This window comes from Oncorhynchus clarkii, chromosome 16 (genome assembly GCF_045791955.1).
Source record: "Oncorhynchus clarkii lewisi isolate Uvic-CL-2024 chromosome 16, UVic_Ocla_1.0, whole genome shotgun sequence".
Taxonomy (NCBI): Eukaryota; Metazoa; Chordata; class Actinopteri; order Salmoniformes; family Salmonidae; genus Oncorhynchus; species Oncorhynchus clarkii.
Window position 1 is genome coordinate 25,084,284 of NC_092162.1, and position 22,205 is coordinate 25,106,488.

Here is a 22,205-nt window from a genome sequence, read left to right on the forward strand (position 1 = left end):
CCTTCTAGAAGGTTCTCCCATCTCCACAGAGGAACTCTGGAGCTATGCCAGAGTGACCATCGGGTTCTTGGTTACCTCCCTGACCAAGGCCCTTCTTCCTCATTTGCTCAGTTTGGCCAGGCGGCCAGCTCCAGGAAGCGTCATGGTTTTTCCAGAATTCTTCCATTTAAGAATGATGGAGGCCACTGTGTTCTTGGGGACCTTCAATGCTGTAGAAATGTTTTGGTAAACATCGCCAGATCTGTGCCTTGACACTATCTTATCTCGGAGCTCTATGGACAATTATTTTGACCCTATGGCTATGTTTTTGCTCTGACATGCACTGTCAACTGTGGGACCTTATATAGACAGGTGTGTGCTTTTCCAAATCATGTTCAATCAATTGAATTTATCACAGGTGGACTCCAATCAAGTTGTAGAAATATCTAAAAAAACATATCAATTTGAACAGGATGCACCTGAGCTCAATTTCGATTCTCATAGCAATGGGTCTAATTACTTACATAAATAAGGTGTTTCTGTATATATTTCTTTAATAAAATAGCAAACATTCATAAAAACCTGTTTTCGCTTTGTCATTATGGGGTGTTGTGTGTAGATTGATGAGGAACATTGTTTATTTAATCCATTTTAGAATAAGACTGTAAAGTAACATGTGGGGAAAAAATGTGGAAAAAGTGAAGGGGTCTGAATCCTTTCCCGAATGCACTGTATGTATGATAGAATGAAATGTGCCTTGTTAACCTTTTACTGCAATGGGCTACATCAGGGCCACACAGAGTGTTCCTTGGTAGTCTTAAACAAGTCTACTTTGAAACAAAAGTATACACCTCACACACATGGTTATGGTCTTAAAAAAATAAGACACCAGTATCATGTCAGATATAGACTTGAAATGTATTCAATTTGGAGTTTGTATCCCAGTATTACATGTTGTATACATCACAGAAGACTGAACTATAACATAACCGTTTGAGAAAACACTGGATTATATTAAATATTAATAACATTCCACCCATGTGTCCACTGGAGGGCGATTTGGTCATTTGACTGCAGGAAGGGGCTACATAAATGTGTTTGTACAGCATAAAGTGATGTTTAGCTGATTGTTATTTCTTATAGATGACATTATTTAAATATAAATAGGTCCGTTATCTTTTCTACATACTTTATGTCTGGTTTTTACTCGTTTTAAGTTTTTATTCAGAAATGTCATTGGGGAAAAAAGCTGGAATTATTTTTTTTTACACTGTTTGGACTCGGTGACCTGAAACGGCCCACCCAGGGATTTCAATGGCAGAAATATCCCTGGCTCTTTTGATGTCAAGATGTCAATTCCTATAGAGGTAGAGCACAGCAAGGTGGATGAGGCAGTGGCTGTGCTTCAAGCTCGCCAGGCTAAAGCTGCTACACAGAAATCTGTCCACAACACAGCTGGAGCTTGAACCCAAGGAAGGGATCATTGAAACTTCCTTGAAAAAATAAGACACCAGTAAAAATGTCAGAAAACATTTTTACGTTGAAAAACATCTGGAAACATTGCAATATTGATATAGAAGCACTTCTTTACTTTTGAATTAAATTAATACATAAATGTATTCATACAGAATTAAGTGTACAATTAAGCAATATGATAATCATTCATCTGAGTGTGATAATACATGTGTCCTCTCAGGGGGTTTTTTTTATAAAAAAATGGCTTGGATGGTGGGCGTGGCAGGGGGCACGGTTGGACAGTCTGCATGGACAAAATGTGGATACAATTTTAGAGATCCCGCCCTTGGCGGTTTAGAGTAATTTTGGCATTTTTAAGCCAATGTCCTTCAATTCTACTAATTTCTCCTTGGAACTGAGAAACAATTGTTCCATTTTAAAATACATTTCCTGCAATTCTACACATTTTGCCATGGAGCTGTGAAAAACTCTCTAGCTTTTACTTAGTTGTTAGTTCTCAGAGATTAAATTATTTAGAAATATATAGGTCCATTATCTTTTCTACATTCTATATATATCTGGTTTTACTAGTTTATGTTTACACTGAAAGCGTTTTTTCATTCTGAAATTTTACTGGGGAAAAAAAGTTATATATATTTAAAAAAAAAAAAATATTACACTCTCTGGACTTGGCAACCGGAAACAGCCCGCCCAAGGATTTCAATGGCAGAAGAATCCCTAGCTCTTTTGATGTTGTCACGCCCTGACCTTAGAGATCCTTCTTATTCTCTATGTTTGGTTAGGTCGGGGTGTGACTCGGGTGGGAAATTCTATGTCTTCTGTTTTTTTGTTTTTGACCGAGTGTGGTTCCCAATCAGAGGCAGCTGTCTATTGTTGTATCTGATTGTGGATCGTACTTAGGCAGCCCTTTCCCCACCATTAGGTTGTGGGATCTTGTTTTCTGTTTAGTTTCTGTAGCCTGACAGAACTGTGCGCTTTCGTTTTTTGACCTTGTTATTTTGTTTGGTGTCATCAATAAAGTTACGATGCACACCTACCATGCTGCGCCTTGGTTCTCCTTCTACCAACGAGAGCCGTTACAGATGTCAAGAAATTCCTATAGAAGGAGCGCACAGCAAGCTTCTCGTTCATTACAAATGTAACTGAAGCAAGCTTTGGTGTCCTTGGGAATCATTTCTCATATCTTCCCCCATCCAGGAGTACAACATTACAAAGCAACCCAATACCCACAGCTTTCCATATTCAAGTCCAGGAGCCTCAGATGGCCTCTGTGCTGGCTGCTGCTCTTCCTCCTCAGGAACAGAAGCAAATGCTGGGTGAGAATCTCTTCACCCTCATACAGAACATGCACCCCTGCCAGTCTAAGAAGATCACAGACATGCTGCTGGAGTTACAAAACTCTGAGTTGCTCCACATGCTGAAGTTCCAAGAATCCCTGTGGTCCAATGTGGATGAGGAAGTGGCTGTGCTTCAAGCTCACCAGACTAAAGGTGCTACACAGAAATCTGTCCCCAACACAGCTGGAACTTGAACCCAAAGGAGGGACCCCAATCCTTGTAACTTTCTTAACTTGCTTAACTGAAACATTTTAACATTGAAAACATCTGGAAACATTGCAATATTGATAAAGAACTACCTCTTTACTTTTTGAATGAAATGAACACTTAGAGTACGTGATTGACCAGAAAATGTAAACGTGTGTGTGTGTGTGTGTGTGTGTGTGTGTGTGTGTGTGTGTGTGTGTGTGTGTGTGTGTGTGTGTGTGTGTGTGTGTGTGTGTGTGTGTGTGTGAGAGAGAGAGAGATGGGCAGAGACCTAGACGACCACATTTGTTTCAAATAATGATGCAAAAGACCACTGCAAAAGACCACATTAACTCAATATTCAGAATGTTGTGACTTCTATCATCAGAAGCACATCTGCATTTGTTTAATCTACAGTGCAATGATGATTTACCTTACAGAATTACAATTGAACCACAATAAAATAAAACAAAATATGGTGGATAATATTCCAGTCAACAATATCGACCTGACAGTGGAAAAGGATGTTGTGACCTTAGGTCACACTAGCCATCTCTAGGGTACTGCAGGTCTGCAGTAACTCTCTTGCCTGTCTCCAGTCGTCACTAGCTTCTATAGCCACAAAGGCATAAACCCAGCATATTCATACAATATATCTTCCTAAAATGTCATTTTAAACCTAACCCTAACCTTATATCTAACCACACTGCTAACCTTATTCCTAACCTAAACCTTAAATTAAGTTTTGTTTATTTGCGAATTTGGGCTTTGCGGCTGTGGAATCTGACTTTGTGGCTATCAAAGCTAGTGGAAAACTCATTGCTTTTCGGGTTCGGTGAGAAATCCCTACCTCATTTAAGTTTAAATGTAAAATTGTTAAAGGTAAGGGTTAAGGTTAGGGTTTTTGATTCACGGTATGGACGTCCCAAGGACCCCAGATAGCGCTGACTCTAGGGGAAACCCCTGTCTCCTCCCCTCTCAGGACCCGTCCGCTCGCTAGACCCATAATTCCCCGCGCCAAGACAAGATGGAAGAAAGCAGGGGCCCCAAGACAACAATGTTTTGGCTATAAAACCTAAAAAGAACGAGAAAGGGAAGAGAATACGAACGTTTAATGCAAATAGCGGTCATGTGTAGGTAAATATACATTTCCATTTAATTTTGAGTATTTGTTGAAATTTGTCGAGTTACGTGGAAATGTCAAACGCAAATTGTTTCAACCAGCGAGAGATTCACTCAAAGCCGAGCATCATTGTTTCTCTGTTGCATGGATCATAGTAATGCGGGGTTTCAGTTGGAGCGGCTAGCTCGTTAGCTTTAGCAAGCTGGTATGCACTCATTTGGCTCATAGCGTCCGTAGTTACTATTTGCAGAATGCGGTGCAATTTAACTTTAGATCCCAAACAGTACATCATGTATTACTAAATGCAGCGGTAATTGCTAGCTATAATTAGCTACAGTTATAACTAACTAGTTAAGTAGTAGTCTGATAAATATTACTCGAACGCCAGAGATGACCAGAATGTATTTCTCGAGCCTGCTCCCAACCAAGGACAGCAAACCAATCGTTTTTCATAAATGGGTTAATAAAAACGTGAGCTAATGTCAGTATTTGAGTTTTTATTAAGGTCGACCTGTAAAGCCATTGAATCCCAGGGTAATGTAATGTTTTGTCAGTTTGAGATTAACGTTACTTGGATTTAGCTAGCACAACTAGCGAACGTTAACCACTATTATTGAGCCGTCGCCATCTAGGTTCTATTTTCATAATGTATGATTCGATTTGTTGTCCTGTGTTATTGTGTTTTAATAGTATTGCATTTATGTGACAGACGTGTGTTTTGTATCGGCAAAGCTGGCGAGGACATCTAGGTAGGTAGCTAACGTAATTCGTTTCATTGTAGCCAGCTAGCTAGCTATGCATCACAAAAGCCCATCCGCTTTCCGTATAATTCGATGTCGCGTAGACAAATGGTAGGCTAGACTAAACAATACAATTGCGCCTGAGCCGTTCAGGATCCAGCTGGAATAGTCAGCCAAAGAGTAGTTTTAACGTTATACTACATTGTTACTAAATTCAAGGTGAAATATCGTTTGTTTTAGACTAGTGGACCGTGTAATTTGATGTGTTTATCACAGGTAGTGACTGAAGCCTGTGGTTCTTCTTATAAATTGTCACGGGCAGCAAATTCAAGGTGTTCACATCCCGGGTAATACATTTTAATCGATTGTCAACCAGACGGTGTAATTTGAAATGGAGAACATAAAAGTGCACATTTTTGCATTGCAGCAACGATTTTTGTTTGGCTGCATGTGATATACAAAATGTCGCACGTAACACGTGATTTGGATAATGTTTCAGAAGTAGCTAGCCTACATTTGATTGGTGATGGCTGGCTACACTGTTCTTCACGGACCTAATGTTATGGTGATGTCTAATTGGCATTGGGCGAGCACAAGGTCATTTGAGAGGGTTAGAATCTTGGGCAACATTTTATTATGATGCATTTAGGACCACAATAAGGAAGAGATAATCAACAAGGGGCTGCTAGCGCATCGAAGGAAAACAACTTCCATGACGTTCATTATTTTCTATAGAACACATAGAGCCCTGAGCTGATTATTAAGCAATAATGCACGAGGGGGTGTGTTATATTAACCATATACCACAACCCTCCTAGATGCCTTATTGCTATTATAAACTGGTTACCAACGTAATTAGAGCAGTAAGAATTAATGTTTTGTTAAACCTGTTTTCAGCCAATCAGCATTCAGGGCTCGAACCACCCAGTTTATAATCCCTTTTATACCAATGGTATAATTCTTCATTTGCCTGTAGAAATGTGTTCAACATCCACTCAAGTAGTTAGCAAGTTTACAAGATAGCAATAGTAGTTGCCTGGGTAACCAAACAGACTCACTCTTTTAGCTAACCAAACCATCAGCTTGCTATTATGAAAATCCAATTCAGCAATGCCAGTAATGTTTTTAATTCGACTGTTGCTATCAAAAGCAGGTCAAACATAGAACAAGTAAGCATGAACTATAGCCTTTGAATTCTACTGTGAGGATATACCTTAATGCATGCTCTATAAAAGCCCTTCCAGCCAATCAGAAATAGGCTTAGGAGGTGTACCTCATAGTGTTTGGAAATAGCCACAGGATGGGTTTTCAATAACATCAATACTGTGAAGTTTAAAGGAAATTATAATATTTGTCGCTACTTTAAGTAAATACCTGCAGGCAACTTGTGCAATGCGTTAGATGAAGCCGATTGCGTTCTTATTTCACCTGTCACGTTATTTTACATTTTGAATTACTTAGTTACTTACTTAGTTCCCAAGCACAGTTGAGCCACATGTTTGTTTGTAATTATGAGCTGGGTGGTTCGAGCCCTGAATGCGGCTCTTATTACGTTGGTAACCAGTTTATAATAGCAATAAGGCACATCAGGGGTTTGTGGTAAATGGCCAATATACCACGGCTAAGGGCTGTATCTAAGCACTACGTGTTGGGTCTAATGTTGATTAGTTAAAACCGCATTTCAGCCGATGTCTATTTCACAACTTACTACCGGCTAAATCTATAATGTTAAAATGCCTATTTACTGTGTTCCATCTGACTGTGCAATCCACTCTCATCAGCCCAGCCAGACATTTTATAAACTTCATCTCCACTATAAAAAGCATCTAGACATTATCTCGCATTTCTTTTAGACTAACATTTAGTTTTCAGCTGCTAAGATTTTTATAAACCTTGCTGTCTGTGTCTGACATTTGTAACATTGTAACATTGTCAGACACTCAAAACCATGAATCAGCTGGTGTAATTTTTATGGATATATATACAAAGAAATGTAAATTGGAAAAAGATAAAACTAAATGAAGTGCAGCTAGTTTGCAGTCATTCCAGCTTCAGTTTGAGGTGATTGTGTTAGCTGTGTTGTAGGCTAGCTCCTCTGAACACCGGTTTTCTGATGAGAGAACACATTTTCTATGCCAGGTATAATCGCGCCTCATTAGACTGTATCTTGCGGAAGGATGAACTAGTATGGATAAATTCCTCAACATAACGTTTTTGTGAAAATATGTTAATCATTATTTGAATATGTTAACCCGTTGAATAAAAGTAATAATGCCATTGATGCCGACGTTTGGAAGATAAATTGGCACAGTTTGCCAGCCCTCAGCTTCGTCTCGGGCCTAACACCCGTGCCAATATATCCTCCAAACCCCGGCTTCTCGGCATTATCACTTAAATAGCACAACAGGAGAAAGCGGGAGCAGATGAGTCCAGCTGTGTATTGACAGGGGGGGGGGTCAAGATTTATATTGAAAGTACTGTTTTATTGCTTCACTGGGGTAATCAGGGACGTGCAACTATCGTTTTCCATCACAGAAAATACATTAGTGCAACACATTCGACATAAAATGGCTTCCATTTTCATCAGATGACAACACTATTTGGCTGGCAGCCACACAAGTAAATGAGCTTACAATAAATAAATAAAACTATGCATGGTCATCACATTTCTAATGTTTGAAAAACACTGAATTATGCGTAAACACGACTCCTGTTTTTTTGCTATCTAAAAGTGGCTGAATTAATAAGGTGACGGAGAATCATATTGTGTTAGCTTTCTGCCGTGTTTGAGAAGGTAAGCCCTTTTGGATCAGTTATTTGTACAGCTGCCATTGCTATCTTGATTTCCTTGTATTTTTCTCTTCTCTGTTCTCAGCCCGTCTGCTCCTCCCCCCTCATCTTAGAGCAGGCAGGCCAGTTACCCTAGCGACTCCAGACTCCACACATCTTGTAGACATGCTGCTGGAGCGCCAGTGCTGCAATTCGTCAAAACTTTGTTACTTTGCACAATGTCTCATTCACATTCGCTTGTAATGTCCAAACTCAACAAAAATGACATTCGGTAGCTCCTACCTAGATATGTAGAACTTTATGAGCTTGATTACCCGTCTTTGCATATTGTTTGCGCTCGTTAGCATATTTAGCTAGCAGCCCCCATGCAGCTTTGCTATATATAGATGCCAAATGGGCTTTTTCGTGTTTTTTGGCGCCCACTTGTGTACTAAACCGCTTATACCAGAAATCACAGTGTGATTACTAGCTAGCTAAGTTTTTCCTCAATGGATCTGCATTTACAATGTAGTGTGGTTGTTGGTTTAGCTTTCTGTAACTTTGTATTTAGTATGGTCTGTATGTGTAGGTGCATATTGCGTCAGGATTGCAAGGTGTCCCGATATCTTTTACAAGTGTCCCGTTACCTGGTTTTAATGTCCATTTCAGAATGCCCTTCTAACCAATCAGAAATGAGTATTCTACAATGCTGTGGTATAAACATTTGTAACATTTGCGTAGACCATGGATAAACAAGTAGTCGTTGAGAGTCGACGCCAAATGACTCAATTCCTCGACTCCTTACCCATCGTAGTTGACGTTGGCTACTTCCGAGCACAAACTTTTTTGCGTCTTTCACAGCAAATAAGGAGCTGGGTGGGGGGGCATAGATAAGCAAGTCGACAACCAGGCAGACAGTCCTAACCATGCGTCGGTATTCAAATGCTGTATCTTGCAATGCTGTATCTGTCAATTTCTTGACTTGAAATGTCTCAAGTTCACAAAAGTAGGGGTTATCAATGAGTAGGCTAAGGTATTCTAGACGCAACAGACCAACGACTGAACACACACTTGCATCTTTCATAGCTAAGATAAAGAGCAGGCAAGGGGGAGACAGTCAGTCGTAACTGTGCGCATAGACTATATCTTTAATTTGTATCTCGCAATGTCTTATTTTGCAATGCCATGTAAATTCACCAAGAGTATATTAAGTATAGATTATGCTATTAATGAGTATGGCTAAGCTATTCTACAATGCTCAAGTGGAATTGAAGTTCATCATCGTCAAATGCGTCAATTTAATTAGGCCAAAATGGGCAAAAAGTGCTGTGCCTACATATCTTCTTGAATTAATTCCTGGCTGTTGATGTCCTAGGCAATAGATCGCAACGCAGAGCATCCCCGATTCCCCGCTGTGCAAAATTTATTGAAAAGCGCAATTTCACTTTCTCATCCATAAATGCGGCTCATGTGCAAATACTGTTCAGCAGCTCAAATCAGCAGGATGGGAAGCATTTTTATTCGGGAGGGGCATATACCATGAATTGCTAAAATAATGGTTATCACAGTTCCTTAATTTAAATATTATGGGGACATGTATACGTTTGGCAGTCAAGCATGAGTTATCAGTGTAGCCTATTAATCTTTCGACCAATCGATTGGTCAATTTTTTTTGCCGTGTACAGTGCCTTTTGTAAATCATTCAGACCCCTTCACTTTTTACGCATTTTGTTACGTTACAGCCTTATGCTAAAATGGATCAAATACAACATTTTATTACAACCCCCCTCCCCCACCTTATTTACATAAGTATTCAGACCCTTTGCTATGAGACTTGAAATTTAGCTCAGGTGCATCCTGTTTCCATTGATCATCCTTGATGTTTCTACAACTTGATTGGAGTCCACCTGTGGTAAATTAAATTGATAGGCACCTTTCCAAATCATGTCCAAACACCTAAGGTCCCACAGTTGACCGTGCTCGTCAGAGCAAAAACCAAGCCATAAGGTTGAAGGAATTGTCTGTGGAGCTCCGAGACCGGATTGTGTCGAGACACAGATCTGGGGAAGGGTACCAAATTCTGCAGCATTGCCGGTCCCCAAGAACACAGAGGCCTCCATCATTCTTAAATGGAAGACGTTTGGAACCAACATGACTCTTCCTGGAGCTGGCTGCCCAACCAAACTGAACAATCAGGGGAGAAGGGCCTTGGTCAGGGAGGTGACCAAGAACCCAATGGTCACTCTGACAACACTCCAGAGTTCCTCTGTGGAGATGGGAGAACCTTCCAGAAGAACAGCCATCTCTGCAACACTCCACCAATCAGGCCTTTATGGTAGTAGACAGAGGAAAGGGAAAGGCGGATACCTAGTCAGTTGTACAACTGAATGCTTTCAACTGAAATGTGTCTTCCGCATTTAACCCAACCCCTCTGAATCGGAGAGGTTTGGGGGGCTGCCTTAATCGACATCCAAGTCTTCTGCACCCAGGGAATAGTGGCTTAACTGCTTTGCTCGGGCAGAACGACAAATTTTTACCTAGTCAGCTCAGGGATTCGATCCAGCAACCTTTCGGTTACTGGCCCAACGCTCAAATGGAAGCCACTCCTCCCTCGGTAAAAGGCACGTGAAATCCCGCTTGGAGTTCGCCAAAAGGAACCTAAAGGACTCTCAGACCATGAGAAACAAGATTCTCTGGTCTGATGAAACCAAGATAAAACTCTTTGAAATGAATGCTAAGCGTCACGTCTGGAGGAAACCAGGCAGCGCTCATCAACTGGCCGATAGCATCCTTACGGTGAAGCCTGGTCGTGACAGCGTCATGCTGTGGGGATGTTTTTCAGCAACGGACTGGGAGACTATTCACGTTAAAGGGACAGATGAACAGAGCAAAGTACATCCTTGATTTTAAACCTGCTCCAGAGCACTCAGGACCTCAGACTGGGGCGGAGATTCACCTTCCAACGGGACAACGACCTTAAGCACACGGAATGTCCTTGAGCTAGAGCCCGGACTTGAACCCAATCCAACATCTCTGGAGAGACCTGAAAATAGCTGTACAAATTTCTACAGTCCTGTTTTTGCCTTGTCATTATAGGGTATTGTGTGTAGATTGATGTAGGGGAAAACAATTTAATCAATTTTACAATAAGGCTGTAACAAAATGTAGAGAAAGTCAAGGGGTCTAAATACTTCCCGAATGCAATGTACACTGCTCAAAAAAATAAAGGGAACCCTAAAATAGCACATCCTAGATTTGAATGAATGAAATAATCTTATTGAATACTTTTTTCATTACATAGTTGAATGTGCTGACAACAAAATCACGCAGAAATTATCAATGGAAATCAAATTTATCAACCCATGGAGGTCTGGATTTGGAGTCACATTCAAAATTAAAGTGGAAAACCACACTACAGGCTGATCCAACTTTGATGTAATGTCCTTAAAACAAGTCAAAATGAGGCTCAGTAGTGTGTGTGCCCTCCACGTGCCTGTATGACCTCCCTACAACGCCTGGGCATGCTCCTGATGAGGTGGCGCATGGTCTCCTGAGCGATCTCCTCCCAGACCTGGACTAAAGCATCCGCCAACTCCTGGACAGTCTGTGGTGCAACGTGGCGTTGGTGGATGGAGCGAGACATGATGTCCCAGATGTGCTCAATTGGATTCAGTTCTGGGGAACGGGCGGGCCAGTCCATAGCATCAATGCCTTCCTCTTGCAGGAACTGCTGACACACTCCAGACACATGAGGTCTAGCATTGTCTTGCATTAGGAGGAACCCAGGGCCAACCGCACCAGCATATGGTCTCACAAGGGGTCTGAGGATCTCATCTTGGTACCTAATGGCAGTCAGGCTACCTCTGGCGAGCACATGGAGGGCTGTGCGGCCCCCCAAAGAAATGCCACCCCACACCATGAATGACCCACTACCAAACCGGTCATGCTGGAGGATGTTGCAGGCAGCAGAACGTTCTCCACGGCGTCTCCAGACTCTGTCACATGCTCAGTGTGAACCTGCTTTCATCTGTGAAGAGCACAGGGCACCAGTGGCGAATTTGCCAATCTTGGTGTTCTCTGGCAAATGCCAAACGTCCTGCACGGTGTTGGGCTGTAAGCACAACCCCCACCTGTGGACGTCGGGCCCTCATACCACCCTCATGGAGTCTGTTTCTGACCGTTTGAGCAGACACATGCACATTTGTGGCCTGCTGGAGGTCATTTTGCAGGGCTCTGGCAGTGCTCCTCCTTGCACAAAGGCGGAGGTAGCGGTCCTGCTGCAGGGTTGTTGCCCTCCTACGGCCTCCTCCACGTCTCCTGATATACTGGCCTGCCTCCTGGTAGCGCCTCCATGCTCTGGACACTACGCTGACAGACACAGCAAACCTTCTTGCCACAGCTCGCATTGATGTGCCATCCTGGATGAGCTGCTCTACCTGAGCCACTTGTGTGGGTTGTAGACTCCGTCTCATGCTACCACTACAGTGAAGCACCGGCAGCATTCAAAAGTGACCAAAACATCAGCCAGGAAGCATAGGAACTGAGAAGTGGTCTGTGGTCCCCACCTGCAGAACCACTCCTTTTATTGGGGGTGTCTTGCTAATTGCCTATAATTTCCACCTGTTGTCTATTCCATTTGCACAACAGCATGTGAAATGTATTGTCAATCAGTGTTGCTTCCTAAGTAGACAGTTTGATTTCACAGAAGTGTGATTGACTTGTTTAAGTGTTCCCTTTATTTTGAGCAGTGTATAAGAAGCATACAAATGACAGGACTTATTACGATGATCATAATAATTGTAATAACAATTAGTTAAAGAAAAAGGAGGGTGTAGGAGAAAGAGCTGCGTGCATATAATCGACCTGTTTACTCGAATGGCGTCAGCCCAAGTCGCATACTCCCTTTAAAGACCTTCGCTTGAAAAACTTGAAAAAACCCACAATAGGACAGTTTATCTCTCTTGAGACACCAGTGCCAGTATACACTTCCTCAAAATAGCCTAAATTAATCTAAGATAACTCAAGAAATCTGTCATTACTTTTTATGTTTTTTGCAGAGGAGATCTTATTCGCACAATTTTACATCTATGATGCAGTTTTTCTGAAGTGGACACATTTGCATGAAAATGAGTATCGTTGAATGACAAACACTTAATTGAAGAATGCCTACTGTTGACCAATGAACCAACAAAAGGCCGTAGACTTCAGCTCCCGAACTTGGGCTTGCCTCGAGAAAAATGTTTTTGCTCAAAATCCTTGCCAAAGACCAAAATGTTGTCATAATAAATAGACAAAATCTTTTGGATGGGAGCATGCAGACAACTTAAAGAATCCTCCGAAACCACTAATTCCTATAACTTAGTGTTACACTAATATGTGAGAACAATATTTTTTTGTGAAATGTTTCATTTTGTTAAGGTTGGAAGCAACATGAAAATTTGTTGTGGAAATCTGTTGCAGCTCAAGTTGACTACAAAACCCACAGTGCTCTCTATTGGCTGGCTAGCTAGCTAGCAAATGCTGCTGGCCTTGGTCCATTGTTGGGTGTATGCTGCCTGCAGTCAAGGGGTTAAGCTTTGCTTTAGCTTAAGTCATTTCTTTAATCTTTGTTGACCCGGTGAGAGAGACTTAGCATGGTTAGTAATGGCCTTGATTTTGCTGCGGTGCTGTGAACCTTATGTGACATTGATATAACGCATGTCGCTTCGCTAGTGCTTTGCATGATAGCACTGGACTAGGCAAATTAGTCCCTGCTTTAACAGCATAGTTATTTTGCCCTATTTAATCATGGCCATTTGATTTAGCCATTGCCGCCTGGCATTTGGAAATGTGAGCTATCCTACATCGAACATTAGACCATTACATTGCTTCAAGTGAACAAGAGGCAGATGTTTAAAAGGTCTTCAAAGGAGCCTCAGAAGGTTTGCTTGATAACCATAACCCAGCCACTATATCATAGCCTCACTCCATAGAAATAGAATTGCTCATATGCATCCTGTTCCAGATAGGCAAAGCCCAATAAATCCAATCAAGTAATTAATGGATGACTGGGGAAATGGAGGACACGCTGACTCCACCTGGGACCAGTCTAGCCCTGAGGTCAGGGTTACAAGATTACTTTACAAGATTGCAGGCTTGCAGCCTATATTTTCCTCGGAATAACTGTCCAGTTTTTTTTCTCTCGTGCAAAAAAGCCACAGGAGAAAACAACTTTTCTACTATATTCTCTCAACTCAAGATATAGAAAAATCTGTCAACGTGCCTTCAAGCAAGGCAGTTAAAGGGAAATTTCACCAGCACCACCCCAACATCAACATGTGCTAATAGTACATTTCTAATTTTTGTAGTCAAAAAGATAGAAGAGAAGGGTTTCCAATGACGCCGACCAATTAGTAGGAAATGCCTACTCATTGGTTAAAGTCAATGATGTCATTGGAAACATCCCTGCTGGAGATGATGAATATGAAGTTGAACAATTGTGAAATGTCCCTTTAACCCTAATTAATCCTTTAACCTTTCTAGGACAAACCCTCTTGACAACATTCCGCTGAAAAGGCAGCACGCAAAATTCTAAAATATATTTTTAGAAATATGTAACTTTCACACATTAACAAGTCCAATACAGCAAATGAAAGATAAACATCTTGTTAATCTACCCATCGTGTCCGATTTAATAAAATAAAAAAATAAATAAAAAATGCTTTACAGCGAAAACGCAACATATTATGATTATGTTAGATCACCGCCAAGTCCAAAAAACACACTGCCATTTTCCCAGTCACAAAAAACAGAAATGGAGATTAAATGAATCACTAATCTTTGGTCTTCATCAGATGACACTAATAGGACATCATGTTACACAATACATGTATGTTTTGTTCGATAATGTGCATATTTATATCCAAAAATCCTTTTACATTGGTGCCATGTTCAGAAATTCCTCAAATATTGCAGAGAGCCACATCAAATAACATAAATACTCATCATAAACTTTGATGAAAGATACATGTTTTACATAGAATTAAAGATACACTTGTTCTTAATGCAACCGCTGTGTCAGATTTCAAAAAAACTTTACGGAAAAAGCAAACCAGGCAATAATCTGAGACGGCGCTCAGATAGAAACTAAATTTCTCCGCCATGTTGGAGCCAACAGAAATTACATTATAAATATTCCCTTACCTTTGATGATCTTCATCAGAATGCACTCCCGGGAATCTTTGTTCCATTGTTGTGTTGTTCGATAATGTCCATTATTTTATGTCCAAGTAGCTACTTTTGTTAGCACGTTTAGTACACATAACCAAACACTCGTGCAGGTCCAGGCGAACGTCGGACGAAAACTTCAAAAAGTTATATTACAGGTCGAATAAACTTGTCAAACTAAGTGTAGAATCAATCTTTAGGATGTTGTTATCATAAATATTCAATAACGTTCCAACCGGAGAATTCCATTGTGTCTATAGAAGTAATGGAACCGCAAGTTGATATCATTTGGAATGCGCCTGACCAGGACCTGGCTTTGTGCCAGACCACTAACTCATTCGCCTCTCATCCGGCCCCACATCAGAGTAGAAGCTTCATTCAAGGTTCTATAGACTGTTGACATCTAGTGGAAGCTGTAGGAAGTGCAAACAGATCCATATCCCGCTGGGATTTCAATAGGCGATGAGTTGAACCTCAGATATCGACCAACCTCCGATATCCCACTTCCTGGTTGGATTTTTCTCAGGTATTCGCCTGCCATATGAGTTCTGTTATACTCACAGACATAATTCAAACAGTTTTAGAAACTTCAGTGTTTTCTATCCAATAGTAATAATAATATGCATATATTTGCATCTGGGACAGAGTAGGAGGCAATTCACTCTGGGCACGCTATTCATCAAAAGTGAAAATGCTGCCCCCTATCCCTAAAAAGTTAAGTTGCTCTGTATAAGAGTGTCTACTAAATAACAATTGTAAACTGTAAAACTGATAATGTGGTTCTATACTTAGCCTCTTCTCCTCCCTTCTCTTCCAGGACATCCCCACCTGGCCCCATTTAGTGTTTCCCCTTTCTACACGTGCTGACCAACCATGAGTATTATCCAAGACAAGCTAGGCAACGAGTTTCTGCGAGGCAATGGGGGCATGGACCCAAACTTTGCCCCCGGCATGCTCATGTTCAGCCACCTGCCGCCCGTCACCAGCTTCACCCGCCTGGCCTCGCAGTCGGTCATGGGGGGCGACCTGCCACAAGAGATGATCCTGAAGAAGGAGCGCGACTCGCCACCCGACGCCCACGGCTTCCTCCATGGCATGGGCATCAAGCAAGAGCGGATGAGCGAGCTGGACTACCGCATGCCCCTTTATAGCGGAGCTGGCGGGGGAGGAGGAGGGCTGGGTGGCAGCTGTGGCGGAGGGGGCGTGGGGAAGGGCAACGAGATGCTGGAGATGCAGTTTGGTGGAGGCCACCACCACAACCATCAGAACATGCTTCTGCACGACCTCAGCCTCGGCAATGTCCGAATGGGAGAGCCGGTGAGGGACCCATGTTTATTTGTAGCGTTGTAGTTTTAGTGGCTGAAAGGGGGCCTCACTCAATAGATATTTTCTGTAGAGTTATCATGTGTGCTTTGATATTTTTGTCTTTGGTACTGTACTCTCTCTGTGAAGCTCAAAGTGAGTTATCAGTATAGCACCTATCGCTCCTTTGAGAATATTCACACTGTGTGTAAGCACGTATCTGTCTACATGGCCAACCTCCTCTGCTTTGTCCACAGATGTCTGGAAGACCAGAGAAAGGGCCGAAAGAGACGTCGGGAAGAAGACGGAAGAGCAACAGTGATGGGGAGGGGAAAGCCAGAAGAAAACGTGGAGAACCCAAGGTAGAGCACATCTCTAGCATTTTCATTAATAAGCATTTTTAGAATCAAAGCTACCAAAAAGTCACACAGCAGATCAGTTTTTCTGTGGTCAGGTCATGTTAACAGCAGTTTGTCCCCTCAAACAACATGTTTACACTTTGACGCAAAGTTGCATTCGGGTTATACTGACCTTTCATTCTGTCCCGCGCCCCGCACAGGCCATGATGTTGGACGGCGAGGGGACCGGCCTCTCTCCCAACTCCAAACCGCACATCTGCGAGCACTGCAACGCTGCCTTCCGCAGCTCCTACCACCTCCGCAGACACGTGCTCATCCACACAGGTGAGAGGCTTTCAGTGCTTTCTGCATGGGAATTATTTTGGGGTGTGCACTTTGTCTTAGGTCATTCTATTGATCCTAAAGTGAAATCCTCACCCACCCAAAACACAGGGTGAGCTAAAACGAATACACCCAATATCACTGACATGAGTAGCATGGGTGACATTTGTTTGATGCTACAAATGTCCTGTAAATGTTGAGGTAATCTAAATGACAAACATTTCTTGCAGGTTTGACTCATTGTCGCCGCGGTGAGGAATTCTGTTTTATTCTGTTTCTTTCAAGCGAATGTTCAGCCAAATTACAAATGTCTGTGTGTGTGTATATACATTTCTTTACCTTGAAAGTAGTCTATGGACAAGGAGAGAATGCGATCCACATTGGTTTTGGTAAACAAGACACTGTTCCTTCCCGCAAAGTGTTTTATTGCTGATTCTGTCCAGAGATTGCTTTCAAGGTAAGGGAACAAATATAAATGTGTTATTTGGCTGAACTATCCCCTTTAGGTTTTCCCTCTGTAACTTACCCTAGCGTGTTTGCTTCATCTGCAGTGTTTATCCAAAAAGTTTAATTTAATGAACTGAGACTTGAATAAAGCCAACTTCTGCTTTCCCCCACTGATAGTCAATTAATGTGGAGAGTGGGTGATTGTATTTTTGATCGCACAGGTGAGAGGCCTTTCCGGTGCAGTCAGTGTAACATGAGCTTTATCCAGAAGTACCTGCTGCAGCGGCACGAAAAGATCCACAGTGGTGAGTCTTGACCTATGACAGCCAGCGCTGGGGTCAATTCCATTTCAATTTAGTCAATACAGGAAGTAAATGGAAATTCAAAGAGACATTTTGAATTTGAAATTCAATTTACTTCCTGACTGGAAATTAACCCAACCCTCATGCCTGAATGCCATTTTTTTGGTATGTATGTACAGTACCAGCCAAAAGTTTGGACACCTACTCATTCAAGGGGTTTTCTTTATTTTTATATTTCCTACGTTATAGAATAATAATGAAGACATCACAACTATGACATATCACATATGGAATCATGTATTAACCAAAAAAAGTGTTAAACAAATCAAAATATATTTTATATTCTTCAAAGTAGCCACCCTTTGCCTTGATGACAGCTTTGCACACTATTGGCATTCTCTCAGCTTCATAAGGAATGTTTTTCCAACTGTCTTGAAGGAGTTCCCACATGCTGAGCACTTGATGGCTGCTTTTCCTTCACTCTGCAGTCCATCTCATCCCAAACCATCTCAATTGGGTTGCGGTCGGGTGATTGTGGAGGCCAGCTCATCTGATGCAGGACTTCATCACTATCCTTGGTCAAATAGCCCTTACACAGCCTGGAGGTGTGTTTTGGGTCATTGTCCTGTTGATTGATAAACAAATAATAGTCCCACTAGGCCCAAACCAGATTGGATGGCGTATCGCTGCAGAATGCTGTGGTAGCCATGCTGGTTAAGTGTCCTTTTAATTCTAAATAAATCACTGACCGTGTCACCGGCAAAGCACCCCACACCATCACACCACCTCCATGCTTCATGGTGCGAACCACACATGTGAAAATCATCCGTTCACCTACTCTGCGTCTCACAAAGGCACCGTGGTTGGAAGCAAAAATCTCAAATTTAACTAATCAGACCAAAGAACAGATTTCCACCGGTCTAATGACCATTGCCCATATTTCTTGGCCCAAGCAAGGCTCTTCTTCTTATTGGTGTCCTTTAATAGTGGTTTCTCTGCAGAAATTTGACCATGAAGGCCTGATTCATGCAGTCTCCTCTGAACAGTTGATGTTGAGATGTGTCTGTTACTTGAACTCTGTGAAGCATTTATTTGGGCTGCAATCTGAGGCTGGTAACTCTAATGAACTTATCCTCTGCAGCAGAGGTAACTCTGGATCTTTCTTTCCTGTGGCGGTCCTCATGAGAGCCAGTTTCATCATAGTGCTTGATGGTTTTTATGATGGCTTAAAATATTTTCCGGATTATCTGATCTTCATATCTTAAACTAATGGACTGTTTCTCTTTGCTTATTTGAGCTGTTCTTGCCATACTATGGTATTTTACCAAATAAGGCAATCTTCTGTATACCAACCCTACCATGTCACAACACAACTGATTGGCTCAAACGCGTTAAGAAGGAAAGAAATTCCACAAATGACCTTTTAACAAGGCACACCTGTTAATTGAAATGCATTCAAGGTGACAACCTCATGAAGCTGGTTGAGCGAATGCCAAGAGTGTGCATAGCTCTAATCAAGGCAAAGGGTGGCTACTTTGAAGAATCTCAAAATATATTTTGATTTGTTTAACACCTTTTTGGTTACTACATAACATATATGAAATTATTTCATAGTTTTGATGTCTTCACTATTATTCTACAATGTAGAAAATGGTACAAATTTAAGAAAATCCCTTGAATGAGTAGGTGCATCCAAACTTGACTGGTAGTGTGTGTGTATCTACATACACACACGCAGTGCATTTGGAAAGTATTCAGACCTCTTAACTTTTTCCTTATTTTGTTATGTTACAGCCTTATTCTAAAATTGATTAATTAATTTTTTTCCCACGCATCAATTGACACACAATTGTCCCATAATGACAAATAATATTTAGCAAATGTATTAAAAATAAACAACTGAAATCACATTTACGTTAGTATTCAAACCCTTTACGCCTTACTTTGGCAGTGATTACATCTAGTCTTCTTGGGTATGACGCTACAGGCTTGGCACACTTGTATTTGGAGAGTTTCTCCTGTTCTTGTCTGCCGATCCTCTCAAGCTCTGTAAGCTTGGTTGGGGAATGCAGCACAGCTATTTTCACGTCTCTCCAGAGATGTTGGATCAGTTTCAAGTCCAAACTCTGGCTGTGCCTCTCAAGGACATTGAGACTTGCGTTGTCTTGGCTGTGTGCTTACGTTCATTGTCCTTTTGGAAGCTGAACCTTCGCCCCATTCTGAGGTCCTGGAGCAGGTTATTATCAAAGATCTCTCTCTGTACTTTGCTCCTTTCATCTTTCCCTTAATCCCGACTAGTCTCCCTGTCCCTGCCCCTGTAAAAAAATCCCCACCGCATGATGCTGCCACCATCATGCTTCACCTTAGGGATGGTGCCTGGTTTCTTCCAGGCGTGACACTTGGAATTCAGGCCAAAGAGTTCAATCTTGGTTTCATCAGACCAGAGAAACTTGTTTCTCATGGTCTGAGTCCTTTCGGTGCCCTTTGGCAAACTCCAAGCGGGCTGTGCCTTTTACTGAGGAGTGGCTTCTGACATGTTGATTTCAAACTTCCATTTAAGAATGATGGAGGCCACTCTGTTCTTGGAAACCTTCAAATGTTTTGGTACCCTTCCCCAGATCTGTGCCTCGACACAATCCTGTCTCGGAGCTCTACGGACAATTCCTTCGACCTCATGGCTTGGTTTTTACTCTGACATGACTGTCAATTGTGGGACCTTTTATATAGACAGGTGTGCTTTTCCAAATCATGTCCAATTGAATTTACCACATGTGGACTCCAAGGACACCACATCACTATAGTACCCTCCAAGCTCATCATTAAGCTTAAGTCCCTGGGTCTGTACCCTGCCTTGTGCAATTGGGTCCTGGACTTTCTGACGGGCCGCCCCCAGGTGGTGAAGGTAGGAAACATTGAGTCGAGACAGCCTACAGGGAGGAGGTGAGGGTACTCAGAGTGTGGTGTCAGGAAAACCTCTCACTCAACCTCAACAAAACAAAGGAGATGATTGTGAACTTCAGGAAACCGCAGAGGGAGCACCCCCCCTATCCACATCGACGGAACAGTAGTGAAGGTGGAAAGCTTCAAGTTCCTCAGCGTACACATCACGGACAAACTGAAATGGTCCGCCCACGCAGACATTGTGGTGAAGGAGGTGCAACAACCTCAGGAGGCTGAAGAAATTTTACTTGGCACCTAAAACCTCACACACTTTTACAGATGCACAACTGAGAGCATCCTATCGGGCTGTATCACCGCCTGGTAAGGCAACTGCACCGCCATCAACCACAGGGCTCTCCAGAGGGTTGCAGTCTGCACAATGCATCACCGAGGGCAAAATACCTGCCCTCCAGGACACCTACAGCACCGACTCACAGGAAGGCCAAAAAGATCATCATGGACAACAACCACCCGAGCCACTGCCTGTTCACCCTTCTACCATCCAGAAGGCGAGGTCAGTACAGGTGCATCAAAGCTGGGACCGGGAGACTGAAAAACAGCTTCTATCTCAAGGCCATCAGACTGTTAAACAGCCATCACTAACACAGAGAGGCTGCTGCCTACATAGACTCAATCATTTTAATAATGCCACTTTAATGTGTGAAAGTTAAATATTTCTAAAGAATATTTTTGAATTCCCCACGCCACCTTTTCAGCTGAATGAAATGCGCCACAGGGAAATTGCATTCTGCCAGGACAGTGACTATTTCCCCTCCCATTCGGTCAAAGTTCACACCAGAGGCTCCATTCCACGTTCTACTGAATGAGGACATGTAGTGGAAGGCGTAGGAAGTGCTAACAGGTCCATATCTTATTTGGAAGGGAAGAGGCGATGACTTAAAATTAGACACGCATTCAGAAGTTCACTTCCTGTTTGGAAGATTGCCTGCCCTATGAGTTCTGTTATACTCACAGACATAATTCAAACAGTTTTAGAAACTTCAGAGTGTTTTCTATCCAATAGTAATAATAATATGCATATATTAGCAATCTAGGACAGAGTAGGATGCAGTTCACTATGGGCACGCAATTCATCCAAAGTGAAAATACTGCCGCCTATCGCCAACAAGTTATTAAACAACACAATGTAACTCCAAGTCAATCACACTTCTGTGAAATCAAACTGTCCACTTAGGAAGCAACACTGATTGACAATCAATTTCACATGCTGTTGTGCAAATGGAATAGACAACAGGTGGAAATTATAGGCAATTAGCAAGACGCCCCCAATAAAGGAGTGGTTCTGCAGGTGGTGACCACAGACCACTTCTCAGTTCCTATGCTTCTGGCTGATGTTTTGGTCACTTTTGAATGCTGGCGGTGCTTTCACTCTAGTGGTAGCATGAGACGGAGTCTACAACCCACACAAGTGGCTCAGGTAGTGCAGTTCATCCAGGATGGCACATCAATGCGAGCTGTGGCAAGAAGGTTTGCTGTGTCTGTCAGCGTAGTGTCCAGAGCATGGAGGTGCTACCAGGAGACAGGCCAGTACATCAGGAGACGTGGAGGAGGCTGTAGGAGGGCAACAACCCAGCAGCAGGACCGCTACCTCCGCCTTTGTGCAAGGAGGAGCAGGAGGAGCACTGCCAGAGCCCTGCAAAATGACCTCCAGCAGGCCACAAATGTGCATGTGTCTGCTCAAACGGTCAGAAACAGAC

The 22,205-nt window shown here is 42.3% G+C and overlaps 1 protein-coding gene across 4 annotated transcripts in view; it reads left to right on the plus strand.

The window, feature by feature from the left end:
- Positions 1-3,996: 3,996 nt before the first annotated feature.
- The window catches only part of LOC139368247 (zinc finger protein 281b), a 29,364-nt gene continuing 11,155 nt past the window's right edge, over positions 3,997-22,205 (plus strand). Inside the window, exons 1-5 of one of the 4 annotated variants that reach the window (XM_071106956.1) lie at positions 3,997-4,111; positions 15,634-16,133; positions 16,376-16,480; positions 16,678-16,800; positions 17,457-17,550. In XM_071106956.1, coding sequence (XP_070963057.1) covers positions 15,690-16,133; positions 16,376-16,480; positions 16,678-16,800; positions 17,457-17,550 — 766 coding nt within the window. In that variant the 5' untranslated portion in view covers positions 3,997-4,111; positions 15,634-15,689. Of the gene's footprint in view, positions 4,116-4,534; positions 4,573-15,633; positions 16,134-16,375; positions 16,481-16,677; positions 16,802-17,456; positions 17,551-22,205 lie in introns of those variants that run through there. The other 3 variants (XM_071106958.1, XM_071106955.1, XM_071106957.1) reach the window with 3 other exon arrangements.